Raw genomic sequence first — 16,092 nt, forward strand, 5'->3', positions numbered from 1 at the left:
GTGCTGGATTCCATGCTCCTGCTCTGGTAGGGGGCTTGGACTTGATGATCTTCTAAGGTCCCTTCCAGCCCCTAACATCCTATGAGCTGTGATCCTGTGAAGGTCCTGCAAGCTGTGAGCCTAAAGCTACTGTCCAGAGGAACTTAGACACTCAAAGGCACCTGGCTGGATGCAGAAAGAGCTCTTGGACTTGAAGATAACCTGGCCAAGGACAATGGTGAAAGTGAAGTGGGGGCAAAGAGAAGGGGGGGCAAAGAGAAGTGAGGGCAAAGCAAACTGTGTGACCTGCCCTAGATTATATTGTTCTGCTCTGCCAGGGGCTGTAGGGCTGGATCAGGACTGGTGAGGAGAGGCTGAGCCCTGGAGCTGTTCAGTCTGAAGAAGAGAAGGCTGAGAGGGGATTTAATAAATGTTAAATAACCTGAGGGCTGAGTGTCAAGAGGGAGGGGACAGGCTCTGCTCAGCTGCATCCCGGGATAGGACAAGGGGCAATGGACCTCCAAAGGTCCCTTCCAACCCCTAACACCCTGTGGTCTGTGATCCTGTGTGATGGGAACCTGGAGAGCAGGAGGATCCAGCAAAGCCACAGTGCCAAGCACAAATGTGCAGCCTGCAGCTGGCAGAGCCAAACAGTTTTTTTTTTTCCTTTTTTTCTGAGCATCTTGGAAGGAAGCTTGGAAAAAGAACCAACCATCCTGCTGTGTGTGCCCCCCAACAGCCCTGGGCTAAGAAGCTCCCACTCTAGACCAGTCTGACTGATAAGAGCTGTGCTTCTAGATCTCTTATCACTTTGATTGCTTTGGAATCACTTCTTTATTCTGGGTGTGCTTGCAGCTATCACTTCTGATTGCCACAGAATAATTCCTTTATTCTGGGGGTTTAGTTTTGTTTGGGTTTTGGGATTTATTTTTTTTTTTTTTTGTCAGCTCTGCTGACTTGTCATTGAGACTAATTGGATTAAAGGGAGCTTTTTTCTTTTTGCTGCTTGAATTCCAAGGGTTTGATTGGGTTTGATAAATTATTGTGGTGCCTTTTGCTTTGCAAGGAGCACCTCAGCACCACAGCAGTGCTGTGGCTAGGGCTGGAGCCTGGAGGTGGTTTCTGCTCCAAGGAAAAGCAGCAGGAATGAAGGACAATAGTGAGATCCCAGCTGCCATGTCCCAAGGCTTTTGTTTCCTCCCCTTCTGCAATTATCTGCCTCTTATCTGCTGGAAGAAGCTGGGAGCAAATCCAGGGTGATGGGATAAAATTCCCTGTTTCCCATGGAATTGTGCATGTGAAGAAACAGCCTCCAGTTGTGCCAGGAGAGGCTCGGGTTGGACAGTGAGGGTGGGGACACACTGGAGCAGGTTGCCCAGGGGAGGTTGTGGATTCCCCCTCCCTGGAGGTGTTCAAGGCCAGGCTAGAAGGGACCTTGAGCAACCTGGGCTTGGGGGGAAGTTTCCCTGCCCATGGCAGGGGGTTTGGAACTGGATGAGCTTTGAGGTCCCTTCCAGCCCAAACCACTCCATGACTCTATGAAATATCTGAGGGGGTGGGACCAGACTCTTTGCAGTGGTCCCCAGTGACAGGTCAAGAGGTAATGGCCACAAACTTGGGACATAGGAAGTTCCATCTGAACATGAGGAGGAAATTTCTTTCCTGTGAGGCTGGCAGAGCCCTGGAGCAGGCTGCCCAGAGAGGTTGTGGAGTCTCCTCCTCTCTGGAGCCTTTCAAGCCCTGCCAGGATGTGTTCCTGTGCCACCTGCTTTAGGTTGATCCTGCTCTGGGCTGGATGATCTCCAGAGGTCCCTGCCAACCCCTGTCTGCCATTCTGTGATTGGAAACCTCTCCCTTCTCCTTTTTCTCACCCTCTTTGCCCTTTCCCTCTTGCAGAACTACATGAACCCCCTGCGCCTGGTGCTGACTCCCCAGGACATGGAAGCTATTTTCATCAATTTGGAGGTAACAGCAGAGCCAACCTGGACTGCAGCCTTTGTTCTCCTCAGCTGCCTCCCTGCTTAAGAGCAAACTCACATTTCCCTTTAGACTGCTGCATCCAGCTGCAGAGATTGGGTCCTTTGTGTGCTGAAGAGCTGCAAGGGGGTTAGGAGATGCTCTTTTAAGGCTCAGCTTTAGAGCTGGGGATTAGGTGAACTCTAGGTAGGAAAAACAGTTGTGTGTGGAGGCTGTTTCAGGGCTGGAGCTGTGTGGTTTGGTTGTCCTTAGAGATGGTTTGGGCACACTGTGATGAAGGGATTTGTTGTGGTCAGTTTTTGGGTCCCTCACTTGAAGAAGGACATTGAGGAGCTGGTGTCCAGAGAAGGGCAACCAAGCTGGGGAAGGGTCTGGAGAAGAGGGCTGGGGAGGAGCAGCTGAGGGAGCTGGGAGGGTTCAGCCTGGAGAAAAGGAGGTTGAGAGGAGACCTCATTGCTCTCTACAGCTGAAAGGAGGTTGGAGCTGGGTGGGGGTTGGTCTCTTCTCTCTAGTATGAGGTGATAGAAGGGGAGGAAATGGTCTCTAATTGTGCCAGGGGAGGGTTAGGTTGGAGATTAGGGAAAATCTCTTTGCTGCAAGGAAGAGGCTGCCCAGGGAGGTGGTGGAGTCCCCATCCCTGGAGCTGCTCAAGAAACCTGTGGCCATGGCACTTGGGGCCATGGTTTAGTGGCCATGGTGGGGTTGGATTGCTGGTTGGACTCAATGACCTTGGAGGCCTTTTCCAACCTTAATGATTCTGGGTCAGAGCTTGGTCATCTCCTTCCCTCCCTCCAGACCTGCAAAAGGGACTTGAATGCCCATGGGAATCCCAGGGCATTTATCCCTGTGGAACTCCTGATGGAATTGCAGCCAGGCACTGCTGGCCATTGCTGGCTGCATCTCACTAGAGTGGCTGATTTTTAGCTGAAAAAAAGAGGTAAAAAGAGAGAAAAAAAGAAAAAAGGGGGAGGGGGGGAAGGGCAGAGCAGTTGACTGCTTGATGAAGAGGTGAATGTGTGCTTCTCTTGGCTTTGTTTGCCCTCCTGCTTTGGCTGTGTTTAAAGTATTGATTGTTTCTTGCTTTTAGGACCTAATTAAAGTGCACTTCAGTTTCCTGAGAGCCATTGATGTCTCCATGATGGCAGGAGGAAGCAGCCTGGCAAAGGTGTTTCTGGAGTTCAAAGAGAGGTAAAAGAAACCTGCTCTGTGGGCAGCTCCAGGTGGGACAGGGGGAGGAGGCTTCATATTTGCAGGGCTCATCTCTGAGCCTGGAGCAGAAATGCCTGGAGTGAAGAGGAGGCTGAGGGGAGACCTCATTGCTCTCTACAGCTCCCTGAAAGGAGGTTGGAGTGAGGTGGGATTGGTCTCTTCTCCCAAGGAACAAGCAGCAGGACAAGAGGAAAGGGCCTCAAGTTGCACCAGGGGGAGGTTTAGGTTGGACATGAGGAACAATTTCTTCCCCCAGAGGGTTGTCAAGCCCTGGCCCAGGCTGCCCAGGGCAGTGGTGGAGTCCCCATCCCTGGAGGGGTTTTACAGCTGTGGAGATGTGGTGCTGAGGGCCATGGTGCAGTGGTGCCCTGGCAGTGCTGGCTTAGTGCATGGATTTGATGATCTGCAAGGGTTCTTCCAACCAAAGGAATTCCATGTGAGACTGGCTGTTGGCAGACTGCAGAGCCAGGGGGGGACAAGGATGAGATCAGAGCAGTTGTGGTGAGTCAGAATGGAGTACAGCCCTCCCTCACCTGCAGGGGCTCATGCCATGTTGTCTGCTCATGCAAGCAGCAGGGGAGGGGGCTTTGAGGAGCTGGGATGTGGGAGGATGACTCCTCTGCAGGGGAGGCTTTGCTCTGCTTGGATCAAAGTGGTGGCTCAGAGTGGTTCAGAAACTCCCAGAGCTGGCACAACTCCTGTCCCTCACCTATGGCATGAGGAGCAACCCTCCAAGTGCCTTTCACAGCCACCATCCAGTCCTGTGTTGTGGCAGCTGCAAAGCAGGAGGACCCCCCCCCCCAGCAGCACCCAGCTGAGGGTCACCACAGCCTTTAATATCCTTCATAGTGCTCAAAGGCCTGATTCAGTATGGAATGGTGCCAGGGTGTGATTTCACTGGGGTTAAACCAGTGTCTAGACACAGGAATGCCAGTCAGGAGCTCCAGCAATGCCACCTGCATTCATCACACCCTGTGAGGTCATCAAGGGCCATCAGTCCTGCTGCCTCTTTGCAGAATGGGGATGGTTGCTGGGGTAAAAAAACAAAACAAAACAAAACAAAAAAAAAAAAAAAAAAAAAAAAAAAACCCAAAATCCCAAAACAACAAAACAAAACAAAAAACCAACAAAAGAATGCAGATAATGAAAAAAATCTTCTTCAAAGTCAGCCAGGTGGTGTTGAGCCTCACTCCCTGACTTGGCTCCTTGCTTGCTGCTCTCATCCCTGGGCACACAGGGCACGTGGGAGGGTTGTGGAAGTGGCAGTGCTCCCCTGGAAGGTCTTCCTCTTTTGCTCTGCTCTGCTGAGACCTCACCTCCAATCCTGCCTCCAGCTTTGGTGTCCCCAGCATTAGAAGGACACAGAGCTGCTGGAGTGAGGCCAGAGGAGGGCACAAAGATGATCCAAGGGCTGGAGCAGCTCTGCTGTGAGCACAGGCTGAGGGAGCTGGGGGTGTTCAGCCTGGAGAGGAGGAGGCTCCAGGGGGACCTCAGAGCTGCCTGCCAGGACCTGAAGGGATCCTGCAGGAAGGCTGCAGAGGAACTTTTCCTGAGGGTGTCTGAGACAGGCCAAGGGGGAATGGTTTGAAGCTGAGGCAGAGCAGGGTGAGAGTGGAGCTGAGGAAGAAGTTCTTCAGTACCAGGGTGCTGAGACTCTGGCACAGGTTGCCCATGGAAGCTGTGTCTGCCTTCTCCCTGGGGGTGTTCAAGGCCAGGCTGGATGAGGCCCTGAGCAGCTGAGTCTGGCTGAGAAGTGTCCCTGCCCATGGGGGAGAGGTTGGAGCAGAGGAACTCTGAGCTCCCTTCCAACCTGAGCCTTTCTAGGATTCTGTGACTTGGTCTAGTGATGGATTTGGCAGTGCTGGGTTAACAGTTGACCTTGATGATCCTAATGGGCTTTTTCCCACCTAAATGATCCTCAGGGTCTTTCCCATCCTAAATGGTTCTCTGATTCTCTCATCCTGTGACCCCATTCTCCATTGCTTTTGGGATGGAGGAGGCCTTGGGCTGCTCTGAGGCTGCTCCATCCCTGCATTTGGTGAGACTGGAGCAGGTTCCCCAGGGGGGTTGTGGATGCCTCTTCCCTGGGGGTCTCCTTGAAGGCCAGGTTGGATGAAGCCTTGAGCAGCTGAGTCTAGCTGAGAGGTGTCCCATGGTGGGGAGGTTGGAGCAGATGATCTCCAGAGCTCCCTTCCATCCCCCACCATGGGTTTCTGTGGAACTGAGCTCACCTGGGCAGCGTTACCTCACCCAAAAGGAAATGTGGACCTCCAGAATCCCCACCTTGAGACCTTCCTCCATCTCCAAATGGCTCTCATTTCCCTGCTCATCCTCAGAGGCAGCCTGGGGAAATGATTGCTGCTGTGCCTTGCAGCTTGGCTTTGGTTGGGGTTTGGGAAGGGAGTCATTTGTGAACCTCTTTCTCTGAAAGCCAAGGTTTGAATTGCTGCTCCTGAAGCCTCTTTGAAATTCCCTGAGTGCTGGCAAGGGAGATAACTATTGTGCACCTTCAGAAGTTGTCAAGGGAGGGGGAAAAGGGCAGAAGAAAGAATCTGTGGTGGCTGCTGCTTGGCTGGGGACTGCAGCTGCCATAAATCTTCCTATTCAGCTTCTCAGTGGCATCTGAGTCCCACATTGAGGGAGTGACAGCAGGTCAGGGGCTTCCAGAGCTTCTCCATCAAGGGAGGAGGCTCCCAAATAATGGATGAGCTGCAGCTCCTGATGGAATATGTCTCTTATCAGCAGCAGCCCAGTTAATGGTGGGGAAGGGGAGGGGGAGTGGGAAACCCACACCTGTCCTGCAGGATTAATGAGGGAAGTGGAGGAAAACCTGGGAAGCCACAGCAAGACTGCTCTGCTTGTGGCAGGTGGTTCAATTCCTAGCCCAAAGTGGCTTCCCTCTGCTTCCCAAGGCTGTTCCCAACCTTCTCCTCCCCATCTCTGCACCTCTAGGTCCCTCTGGGCCACCCTGCAAGGAGCAGTGAGCTTTCTAGAAGGTGTCCTTGGGTTTTGAGGGGATTTGAAAGCTTTTTATTCTCTGGTGAGGTGCAAATTGTCATCACCCACATCCGTGCTGGGCATGCCTCAGGATCCAAGAGCTTCTTGCTGCCTTCTTTCCTGGTGAACTAGCCAGAACCCTCAGAGAGAGAGGCACACAGCATCCCTGGTGCTGGCAGTCATTCTGGGGGCTGGGGGCAGCTGTAACCAGGGAGAGGAAGGCTTCTGGGGAGATGACTACCTGGGCTTGAGTGAGCTACACTGGGAAATGCCCTCAGGGAATGGATTTCTGTTGGTGTTTGGTCTTGAGGCACATCCCTGCCCTGCTTTCACAAGCCCTGGTGCTAACATGGCCCAGGCAGAAAACTTTGAGACATCAAAGAGGTGGTGGTGTGGTCATGAGGAAAAGCTGGCTCCCAGCCAGGGAGCCACAGGGTTGGATTGAAGGAGTTCAGCCCCCAGGTTGAAGTTTAGCTGTGGACCCTTGCTGGAGTCAGAGATGCTCCCAGGGAAGGCAAGTGGGATGGGAGAGGGATGGGGTCCCAGGGAAGGCAAGTGGGGTGGGAGAGGGATGGGGTCCCAGGGAAGGCAAGTGGGGTGGGAGAGGGATGGGGTCCCAGGGAGAAGTAAGTGGGATGGGATCATAGGGAGAGGCAAATGGGATGGGGTCATAGGGAGAGGCAAGTGACATGGGGCTGCAGGGAAAGGGATGGGGTCCCTGGGAGAGGTGAGAGGGATGGGGTCCCAGGGAAAGGCAAGTGGGATGGGAAAGGGATGGGGTCATAGGGAGAGGCAAATGGGATGGGGCTGCAGGGAAAGGGATGGGGTCTCTGGGAGAGGTAAATGGGATGAGGGAGGGATGGGGTCCCAGGGAAAGGGATGGGGTCCTAGGGAGGGGCAAGTGGGATGGTGGGAGAGGGATGGGGCCCCAGGAAAAGGCAAGTGGGATGGGGCAGGAATGGGGTCCCAAGGAAAGGCAAGTGGGATGGGGTCCCAGGGAGAGGTAAGTGGGATGGGAGAGCTGTTTGTTGTTTCTGTTCACATTTGGCTGTTGTGCCTCTTGTCCCTCTTGTCCCACTCGAGCCTTTTGGAGCCTCTGGTGCCTGTGGTGCCAGCTGCAGCTCTTGCAGAGCCTCCTTGTAGCCTGCTCTGGGACAGACCTTGCTGTGTGGAGCTGGCTGCTTGTGCTGCTCCAGCAGTGAGCTCCTGGGCAGTGCTGGTTACCTACCTCACACTTGGGAAGGGAGGGATGAGCCCCTCCAAAATGGGCTCCTCAGCCCCTTCTGCTCACCTTGCTGGGCTCCAGCTCTGGAAACTGGGACTGCCTGAGGTGTCCAAAAGCCAGGCAGTCAAAGGGTGTTCTGAGGGGGGTGGGAGGGGAAGAGCTGCTTGCCCTGTCCTTTGCCTGGACATCAATGTCTAGATCTTCTCCAGCAGGTGCTCCAGAACTGCCAGCAAGTGTTGCTGATGGAATCTGTGCTTTTTCCCTCTTCCAGGCTGCTGATTTATGGCAAGTACTGCAGCCACATGGAGTATGCCCAGAACACCCTCAACCACCTCCTTGCCAACAGGGAGGATGTCAGGCAGAAGGTGGAGGTGAGTGGGCTGGGAGGGTCCAGGATGAGTGCCTCTTGTCCCCCTTGTCATGGGGTTGGGAGTTGCCTGAACCTTCCCCACCTTGTCATGGCTTTGGAAAGGGCTTGCTGGAGCTGGGAATGTGTGTTGGAGATGTTTGATTTAGCAGGAGGGATGTGGGGGGCAGTCTGTGGTGCCCAGAGAGAGGGAGCAGTGCTGGGGATTGTCTTGTCCTGATGTGGTGGAGCAGTGGCCCTGGTAGAGTTAAGTAATGGTTGGGCTTGAGGAGCCTTATCAGGAGCAGCTGAGGGACCTGGGGAGGTTTAGTCTGGAGAAGAAGAAGCTGAGAGGGGACCTCACTGCTCTCTGCACCTCCTGAAAGCAGGCTGGAGTGAGGTGGTCTCTCTTCTTCCTAGGATCAAGTGATAGGAGGAGAGGAAATGACCAGCAATTGTGCCAGAGGAGGGTTAAGTTGGAGATTGGGAAAAATTTCTTGGATGCATGAGTGGTCAGGGAGTGGAAGAGTCTGCCCAGGGAGGTGGTGGAGTCCCCAGCCCTGGAGGTGTTCAAGAAATGTGTGGCCATGGCACTTGGGGACAGGGTTTAATGGCCATGGTGGGGTTGGGTTGGTGGTTGGAGTGGATGATCTTGGAGCTCTTTTCCAGCTGAAACAGTTCTATGATTCTGTGTTCTTAAAGGTCCTTTCCCACCATAGTGATTCTGTGATCCTCTGCTTGGCTCTTCATCTCCCCCCTCCTAAACTCTGTCCATTCTCCCCCAGGTTTATCCAAGTTAAAACAAGCCAGGTGACTTTATTAGAGTGGGGCTGGCTGGGATAAAAACTCCTCTTTGAGTGGTGTAGGGAGACCCAAAGGCACCAAACATCCCTGAGCCAGGAGCCTGGTGGCTTTCCAAGGTCAGAGACAGCATCAGGGACAGGCAGAAGCCAGCCCCAAGCCCCCAGGGAACGCCTGGATTAGTGCCCTCCTTCCCCAGCATCAAGGCTTAGTGTAAATAGGGGCTGAGCCAGACATGAAGTAAATCAAAGGAGGCCTGGAAGGGATGCATTGCTTGAGCTGCTGCTTTTACCCAGCTTTAATTCCTGCTTTGGTCTTGATGCTAATCTGAATTTGCTGGGCTGTCTCTCCACCTTACCTCGGCTGCTGCAAACCCTCTTTGATTGCCCTGCAGAAGCAGCAGCCCAGCTCAGGGATAAAACTGCCTTTAATGATCTTTTCAAACCTGTTTCCTGCACCTCACATCAAGCCAGGGGCTGGAGCAGCCAATGGCTCCTGTGGTTTTCCCTTTCTTTTAGCTGTCAAGCCCTGGCCCAGGCTGCCCAGGGTGCAGCGGTGGAGTCCCCATCCCTGCAGGGGTTTCAGGGCTGTGGAGATGTGGTGCTGAGGGACCTGGTTTCATAGAATGGGTTTGGGTTGGAAGGGACCTTCAAGATCATCCAGTTCCATCCCCTGCCATGGGTAGGGACACCTCCCACCAGCCCAGGCTGACCAAGCTCTCACCCAGCCTGGCCTTGAACCCCTCCAGGGAGGGGGCATCCATGACCTCCCTGTTGCAGTGTTACCCTCACTGGAAAGAATTTCTTCCTGATCTGATTAGGGGAGTCTACTCCTCTCCTCATCTTCATAGCCCTTTACTGTCCCCTCTCAAGCAGTTCCCTGTCCTTCTGGACCTGGGGAGCCCAGAACTGGACCCTATACTGCAGATGAAGCCTCACCAGGGCATAGCAGAGAGGGAGGAGAACCTCCCTTGGCCTTCTGGCCACGTTCCTCTTGATGCACCTCAGGATGCCACTGGCCTTCTTGGCCACAAAGCCACCTTGCTGGCTCAAGGCCATCCTGTTGTGCACCAGTGTAGCTTTGGAGGCATCTCCTGTCCCCAGGTGGCTCACTTGCTGACGTTGGGTTTCTCTCCAGGAATGCACCCTGAAGGTCCAGGAGGGGAAGTTCAAACTGCAAGACCTGCTGGTGGTTCCCATGCAAAGGGTTTTGAAGTACCACCTCCTGTTAAAAGTAAGTCCTTCAGCTTTGGCACTTCTCTGCAGCTGCCATCCTTTGCTGGAGCATCTTTCATCTTTTCCAGTGGAGAGAGGATGAGAGAATTCCAAGAGCTGCTTAACACCACCACATAATGTTGGGGCTGGCTTTTAAAAAGCAGAGTGACCTAGGGTAATTCTCCACTTGTTAGCCACAAGAGGCAGTTAATGAACATAAACTAAGCTTGCATATAATCTGATTATGTGTGAAATTCCTTCCATCAACTGCCTGGAGCAGATCAGCCCCAGCCACCCGCTCTGGCATCCCCTGGCAGCAGCCATCCCTTGCCCCAGGGGTCAGGGCTTGCCCAGTGTAGGCAGGGGCTGGGCAGCTTTCCCATCACTCTCCCACCTCTCTTTCTTTTCCATTTGTTTGGTTTTATTTGGGTGTCTTCCTTTCAGGAGCTGCTCAGCCATTCCTCAGACCGACCAGAGAAGCAACAGCTGAAGGAGGCTCTGGAGGCGATGCAGGTACAGGAGGGTGAGGAGGCTGTGCTGGGCTTGGGATGCAACAGGGCCAGAAAAAAGGGGGAAAAAAAGGATGGAAAACTCATCCAGCAGCCCAGGGGAAGGCAGCAGCTCATCTGGGAGATAAGAGTGTGTGTTCATAGAGTCCCCAGAGTGGTTTGGGCTGGAAGGGACCTTTAAAGCTCCTCCAGTCCAAGCCCTCTGCAGTCAGCTGTGACATCTGCAACCAGAGCAGGTTGCTCAGAGCCCCAAACAACCTGACCTGGACAGGACAAGGGGCAAGAGGCACAAACTGGAACCCAGGAGGTTCCATCTGAACAGGAAGAGAAACTTGTTTGGTGTGAGGGTGCAGGAGCCCTGGAGCAGGCTGCCCAGAGAGGTTGTGGAGTCTTCTCTGCAGAGCTTCCAAGCCCAGCTGGGAATTGTGCTCCTGGGCAAGCTGCTGTGTTGAGCAGGGGGGTTGGACTGGATGATTCCCAGTGGTCCCTTCCACCCCCACCATGCTGGGATTCTGTGCATACACTTAGGCTGTGCTGCAGACTCAGCACTTTTTGCAGGCAGCTGCCTGTAGCCATCAGGGAGGTTTCTCTGTTTCATTCCCCCACCTGCAGGTGCAGCTCAGACCGTGCTGGGTTCAGCAGCAGCAGCAGCAGCAGCAGCATCATTTGCTTCTAACTGATCTGTAAAGCAAAGCTTAACTTCCCAGTCAAGTTTCTCATCCCCACTCCAGCCTTTCTGTCTCCTGTGGGGGTGGGCAGCAGGGGTTGAAGGGAAAGAGCTGTGAGGGGGGTGTGAAAACCTCCAGCCAGAGCTACGTCTCCCAGAGGGATTCACTTCCCATGCATTTGGCACAGGGAGTTGTTTGAACTAAAACAGGGAGGTTTAGGCCAGAGAGAAGGAAGAATTTTTTTACACTGAGGATGGTGAGACCCTGGCTCAGGTTGTGCAGAGAGGTGGGAGGTCATCCCAGGTCAGAGGTCAGGTTGTTTGGGGTGCTAAGCAACCTGCTCTGGTGCAGATGTCCCTGCTGGCTGCAGAGGGGTTGGACTGGAGGAGCTTTAAAGGTCCCTCCCAACCCAAACTAGTCTGGGATTCTAAATGATCTCAGGGGCAAAGCAAGTTCCCAGTTAAACCCCACAGCCCCAGCTTGCACACTGCTGCTGCTGGTTTGCATCATGGAATCAGCATTGCTTTGGTTGGAAGTGCCCTCTGAGCTCATCCAGTCCAACCATCAACCCAACACCACCATGGCCATCAAACCATGTCCCAAAGTGCCCTGTCTAGAGGTTTTTTGAACCCCTCTAGGGATGGGGACTCCACCACCTCCCTGGGCAGCCTGTTCCAGTCCCTCACCACTCTTGCAGGACAGAAATTGTTCCTGATCTCCAACCTAACCCTGCCCTAGCATGGTCAATCTTGGGCTTGTTTCCCCTTTGCACAGGAGATGATTTGTTCAGCAGGAAGGAAAAAAAAAAAAAACAACCCAAAGCTCAGGAGGATGCAGCTTCATAAAGATTTTGTTCTTGTCACTCTCCATAAGCATCCCTGCCACCCTCCTGCTGGGGTGTTCTGTGATGTTATCAATATTGTCATGCAGATTTGTGATTATCATCTGTGATTAACCCTTCTTCTGTGGGGAAAGCTGAGGAAGGTCTGACCTGCAGGGGATGTCTTAAAAAAAAAATCCCCTGTTCAGATTTAATCCAAGCTGACAAGAGCTATTGTTGAGGACAAGGAGGCAGGGAGCAGATAAGAAGCAAACAGGCACAGAAAATCCTCTTGGAGGGTGTAAGAAGTTGTTTTCATGGCAGGGATGGAGCTCCCTGGCTTTGGAGGGTCAGAGCCTGGGTGAGCAGGGAAACAGCCAGGGCAGAACAGGCTGCATCAAGTGTGTCCTTATTTCACAACACAGCCTTTGTGTGGTGGGAGATCAGAGGCTCAGAGAATTGGTTTGGTTGGAAGTGACTTCTGAGGTCATTGAGTCCAACCATCAACCAACACCAACCCTGGCCACTAAACCACATCCCCAGGTGCCATGGCCACAGGCTTCTTGAACACCTCCAGCCATGGGGACTCCACCACCTCCCTGGGCAGCCTCTTCCAATCCCTGACCAGCAAAGAAATCTCCAACCTAACCCTCCCCTGGCACAATTTCAGCTCCAAATTTGCTTAACCTCCCCTGTCCTATGAGATTCCTTTGCACACCATATCCCTATGAAGACAAATGTCATAGCTAGCTTCATGTCACTGATTTTGCTATGAAGAAATTTTTCCCAATCTCCAATCTAACCCACCCTTGGCACAATTTCAGGCCATTTTCTCTCCTTCTATCACCTGATACAAGGGGGAAGAGACCAACCCCCACCTGACTCCAACCTCCTTTCAGAGAGCAATGAGGTCTCCCCTCAGCCTCCTCCTCTCCAGACTAACCACCCCCAGCTCCCTTAGCTGCTCCTCCCCAGCCCTGTTCTCCAGACCCTTCCCCAGCTTGGTTGTCCTTCTCTGGACCCACTCCAGCACTTCAATGTCCTTCTTGGAGTGAGGAGCCCAAAACTGCCAGATGTGCCCTCACCAGTGCTGATGGTGGAGGCCCAGAGGTGCTGGAGCTGGGGTGTCACTTGGCAGGGCAGAGCATGAGCATCCCATTGGGGCTCACCTGCTCAGGAGTGATCCAGAGCACCCAAAGAGGTCAGCTGGAAGCCAGCAGGACAGAGCCAGGTCAAAAATGTTGTTCAGAGATCCAGCAGTGTGTCCAGAGCAGTGATTTTACAAACATGGATGTTCTGCCAGCAGAGGCTGGTGCACAGCTCCTGTATGCAGAGGAGGGCTGAAGGGAGTTGAGGTGATGAGAGCTAGGAAGGAGGAAGGATGCTGCTGGGACAGAGCCTGGGGCTGGCTGCTCACCATGGTCTGGGTTTGCTCTGCTGCTCTGGGTTCATTCATTGCCATCTTCTGGGAAATGCTCACAACTGCAGCTCCTGCCTGGCTCAGCAGTGCAGGCACCACAATGATGTGGGCAGGGAGTCCTGGGCTGCTCCTTGAACCTTGGTGTGAGTCCTGAGGGCAGCCTTGGGCAGCAGGGTCCTGTGTTGGCTGCTGTGATAAGAGCCCAGTTGCCTCTGGGACATAAACCTCAACCTTCCCTTTGCTTTGCAGGACTTGGCCATGTACATAAATGAAGTGAAGAGGGACAAGGAGACTCTCAAGAAAATCAGTGAATTTCAGAGCTCCATAGAAAATCTGGTGAGTTGGAAGATCCTCTTCCTGTGCCCAGCTTGGACTTTTATTCACACCTTGGCTGGGTTTTTGCTTTTTCATTTATTTGTTTCTTTGTTTCTTTGGTTTGTTTATTTGTTTGCTGAGCAATTGCTACCCAAGAAGGTTCCCTGCATGTTTGGACCCTCCCTGATCATGGACAATGGTTTTGCTGATGGTCCAGAAGTGGTTCACTACCTTACAAAACTGATTTGGCCATGCTGGAGGATGGCTTCTCCATGTTACACTGGAAATGTTTATTCCATGTTGTTGGGGGAGGGAGGACCCCAAAATTCCCCCATCAGATACCTGTTTGCTGCTGAAAGTGGCTTTCCTTTTGCTGTTGAGAGGTTACCTGAACCTTCCTGCTCTTGGAAGTGTCCCAAGGGCTGTTTGGAGGAGAAGGGCCCAGGGGATAAGCACCTAATCCCCCAAATCCCAATCAGCTATTTTAAGGAGATCCTCCTCCTCCAGACTCCAGAGGTAGCAAACTCTTGGTCCCATTGCTGTGCATCAACCCTCCCTGTGCAGCCCATGGCTCCCTTCAGCCCTGAAGGAGCTCCTTAATTAATATTGAGTGACAGTGTTCAGGCTAATGAGCTTTGTCTCCACTCTGGCTGGAGGGTGGGAGGGGGAGGGCTGCTCAGCTGGGGGTGCAGCTGCTCCTCTGGCAGGCTTGCTGCTGGGGGAGTGCAGGTTGGAAGCTGACACCTGAGATGATTCAAAAGGGCTGATGGAGGGAGATCACAGAATGGTGGAGGAGGGAAGGGACCTCTGGGGAGCATCCAGTCCAACCCCCTGCTCAGGCAGGGCACCCACAGCAGCTTGCCCTGGAGCACAATGCCCAGGGGGGGCTGGAAGCTCTCCAGAGAAGGAGACTCCACAACCTCTCTGGGCAGCCTGCTCCAGGCATCCAGCACCCTCACACCAAACAAGTTTCTCCTCCTGTTCAGATGGAACCTCCTGGGTTCCAGTTTGTGTCTCTTGCCCCTTGTCCTGTTGCTGGGCACCACTGAGCAGAGTCTATCCCCAGCCTCTTGCCCCTCACCCCTTATCTCTTGCTCAGATCCCCTCTGGAGCTGCTCTTCTGCAGGCTCTCAGCCTTTGCTCCTCACAGAGCTGCTCCAGGCCCTTTGTAGCCTCCTCTGGGCTCTCTCCAGCAGTTCCCTGTCTCTCTTGAGCTGGGGACCCCAGAACTGGACCCAGTACTCCAAATGTGATCTCACCAGGACAGAGCAGAGGAGGAGGAGGACCTCCTTTGACCTCCTGGCCACACTTTCCTTTATGTACCCAAAATCTGCAGTGTTGGTGCAGGGTGGGAATGAAAACTACAAGAGCTCTGGTGGTGTAGAAACCCCTGGAAAAGAGCTTATTTTGAGGATCCCATTTGGGATCTGCATGCCAAACCTTGCCCACAGACTTTGACTGCTGAGTTTTGCCCTGGCAAGGCAGTGCTGGAGCTCCAGGGATCTCCTGTGGTCCCACTCCTGATGCCAGAGCCATGCTCATCTCCAGGCATCCCTTGGTGAGGACCATGCTCTTCCCAGGAGCTTCAGCAGCTGGAGGCAGGGCTGGAGGGGATGCCCTCATTGATCTGGGCAGGTTTTAGGTTTCCACCTCTCCAGAGCATCCTCCCAGCCCTGGCTGCAGACCTCATGCCCTGCTTTGCTCTCTGCAGCAAGTGAAGCTGGAGGAGTTTGGGAGGCCGAAGATCGACGGCGAGCTGAAGGTTCGCTCCATAGTCAACCACACCAAGCAGGACAGGTGAGCAAGCAGCAGCAGGTGGACCTCTTCCCATACCCAATGTACCTTCATTTGGTGACTCTTCCTCCTGATCCTTTAGTTAACCACTGCCTAGAACCCTCCAGTGGTGTGAACTCAGGGCACAATCTGAGCGCGGAGCTGTGCCGCTCCGGGAGCTCTGCAGAGCTTTCTGAATCCTTCCCCTCAGGTGAGGGCTGAGAGGAGATGCCTGAGGGGGTTCCTTGTTCATCTGCTTGCTTTGGGCAGGTATTTATTTCTGTTTGATAAAGTGGTGATTGTCTGCAAGAGGAAAGGCTACAGTTATGAGCTGAAGGAAATCATTGAGCTGCTCTTCCACAAGATGACCGACGACCCTATGAACAACAAGGACATCAAGAAGGTAGGAGGACCAGGGATCAGCTCTGCTGGAGAGCATTTGGAGCCTCTCCTTGGGCAGGACCTTCCCATTAGCCTTTAAAAATACAAAAAAGGGCTTGTTGATGAGAGGTGGAAAAGAGCTGCTGAGCTCTCAGGGCTGGGAGATGTTTCTTACCGTGGGGCTGGGCTCGATCCTTCACCTCCCTCCTTGGAAAACAGCCCAGAAGAAACTGGGATGGTTGGAGTTAGGGAAGAGGAAGTTGCTCCCTGTTTTCTGGCCCACCAGCAGGGAGCAAATGTCAGCTGGGAGGAGGTGAGGGAGGAGGGAAGGTCCATCTTGGATGCTCATGGTCCCACGAGTCGAGGGGTGGAGGACCCTGGGAAGGCAGCCTGAAGGTTGCCAGCCAGCCTGCCAGGATCAGCACTCAGAGCACTGGTGGAGCACCTCTGTGCTGCTG

At 53.6% G+C, this 16,092-nt stretch overlaps 1 protein-coding gene across 1 annotated transcript in view; it reads left to right on the top strand.

Moving 5' to 3' along the window:
• The window catches only part of VAV2 (vav guanine nucleotide exchange factor 2), a 53,883-nt gene that overhangs the window by 24,425 nt on the left and 13,366 nt on the right, over positions 1 to 16,092 (top strand). The window contains exons 7-14 of the mRNA XM_054393251.1: positions 1,876 to 1,944; positions 3,044 to 3,144; positions 7,659 to 7,758; positions 9,672 to 9,767; positions 10,193 to 10,261; positions 13,415 to 13,501; positions 15,192 to 15,277; positions 15,524 to 15,656. Of these exons, the coding sequence (XP_054249226.1) occupies positions 1,876 to 1,944; positions 3,044 to 3,144; positions 7,659 to 7,758; positions 9,672 to 9,767; positions 10,193 to 10,261; positions 13,415 to 13,501; positions 15,192 to 15,277; positions 15,524 to 15,656 (741 nt within the window). The remainder of the gene's footprint in view (positions 1 to 1,875; positions 1,945 to 3,043; positions 3,145 to 7,658; positions 7,759 to 9,671; positions 9,768 to 10,192; positions 10,262 to 13,414; positions 13,502 to 15,191; positions 15,278 to 15,523; positions 15,657 to 16,092) is intronic.

This window comes from Indicator indicator, chromosome 28 (assembly GCF_027791375.1).
Source record: "Indicator indicator isolate 239-I01 chromosome 28, UM_Iind_1.1, whole genome shotgun sequence".
NCBI lineage: Eukaryota > Metazoa > Chordata > Aves > Piciformes > Indicatoridae > Indicator > Indicator indicator.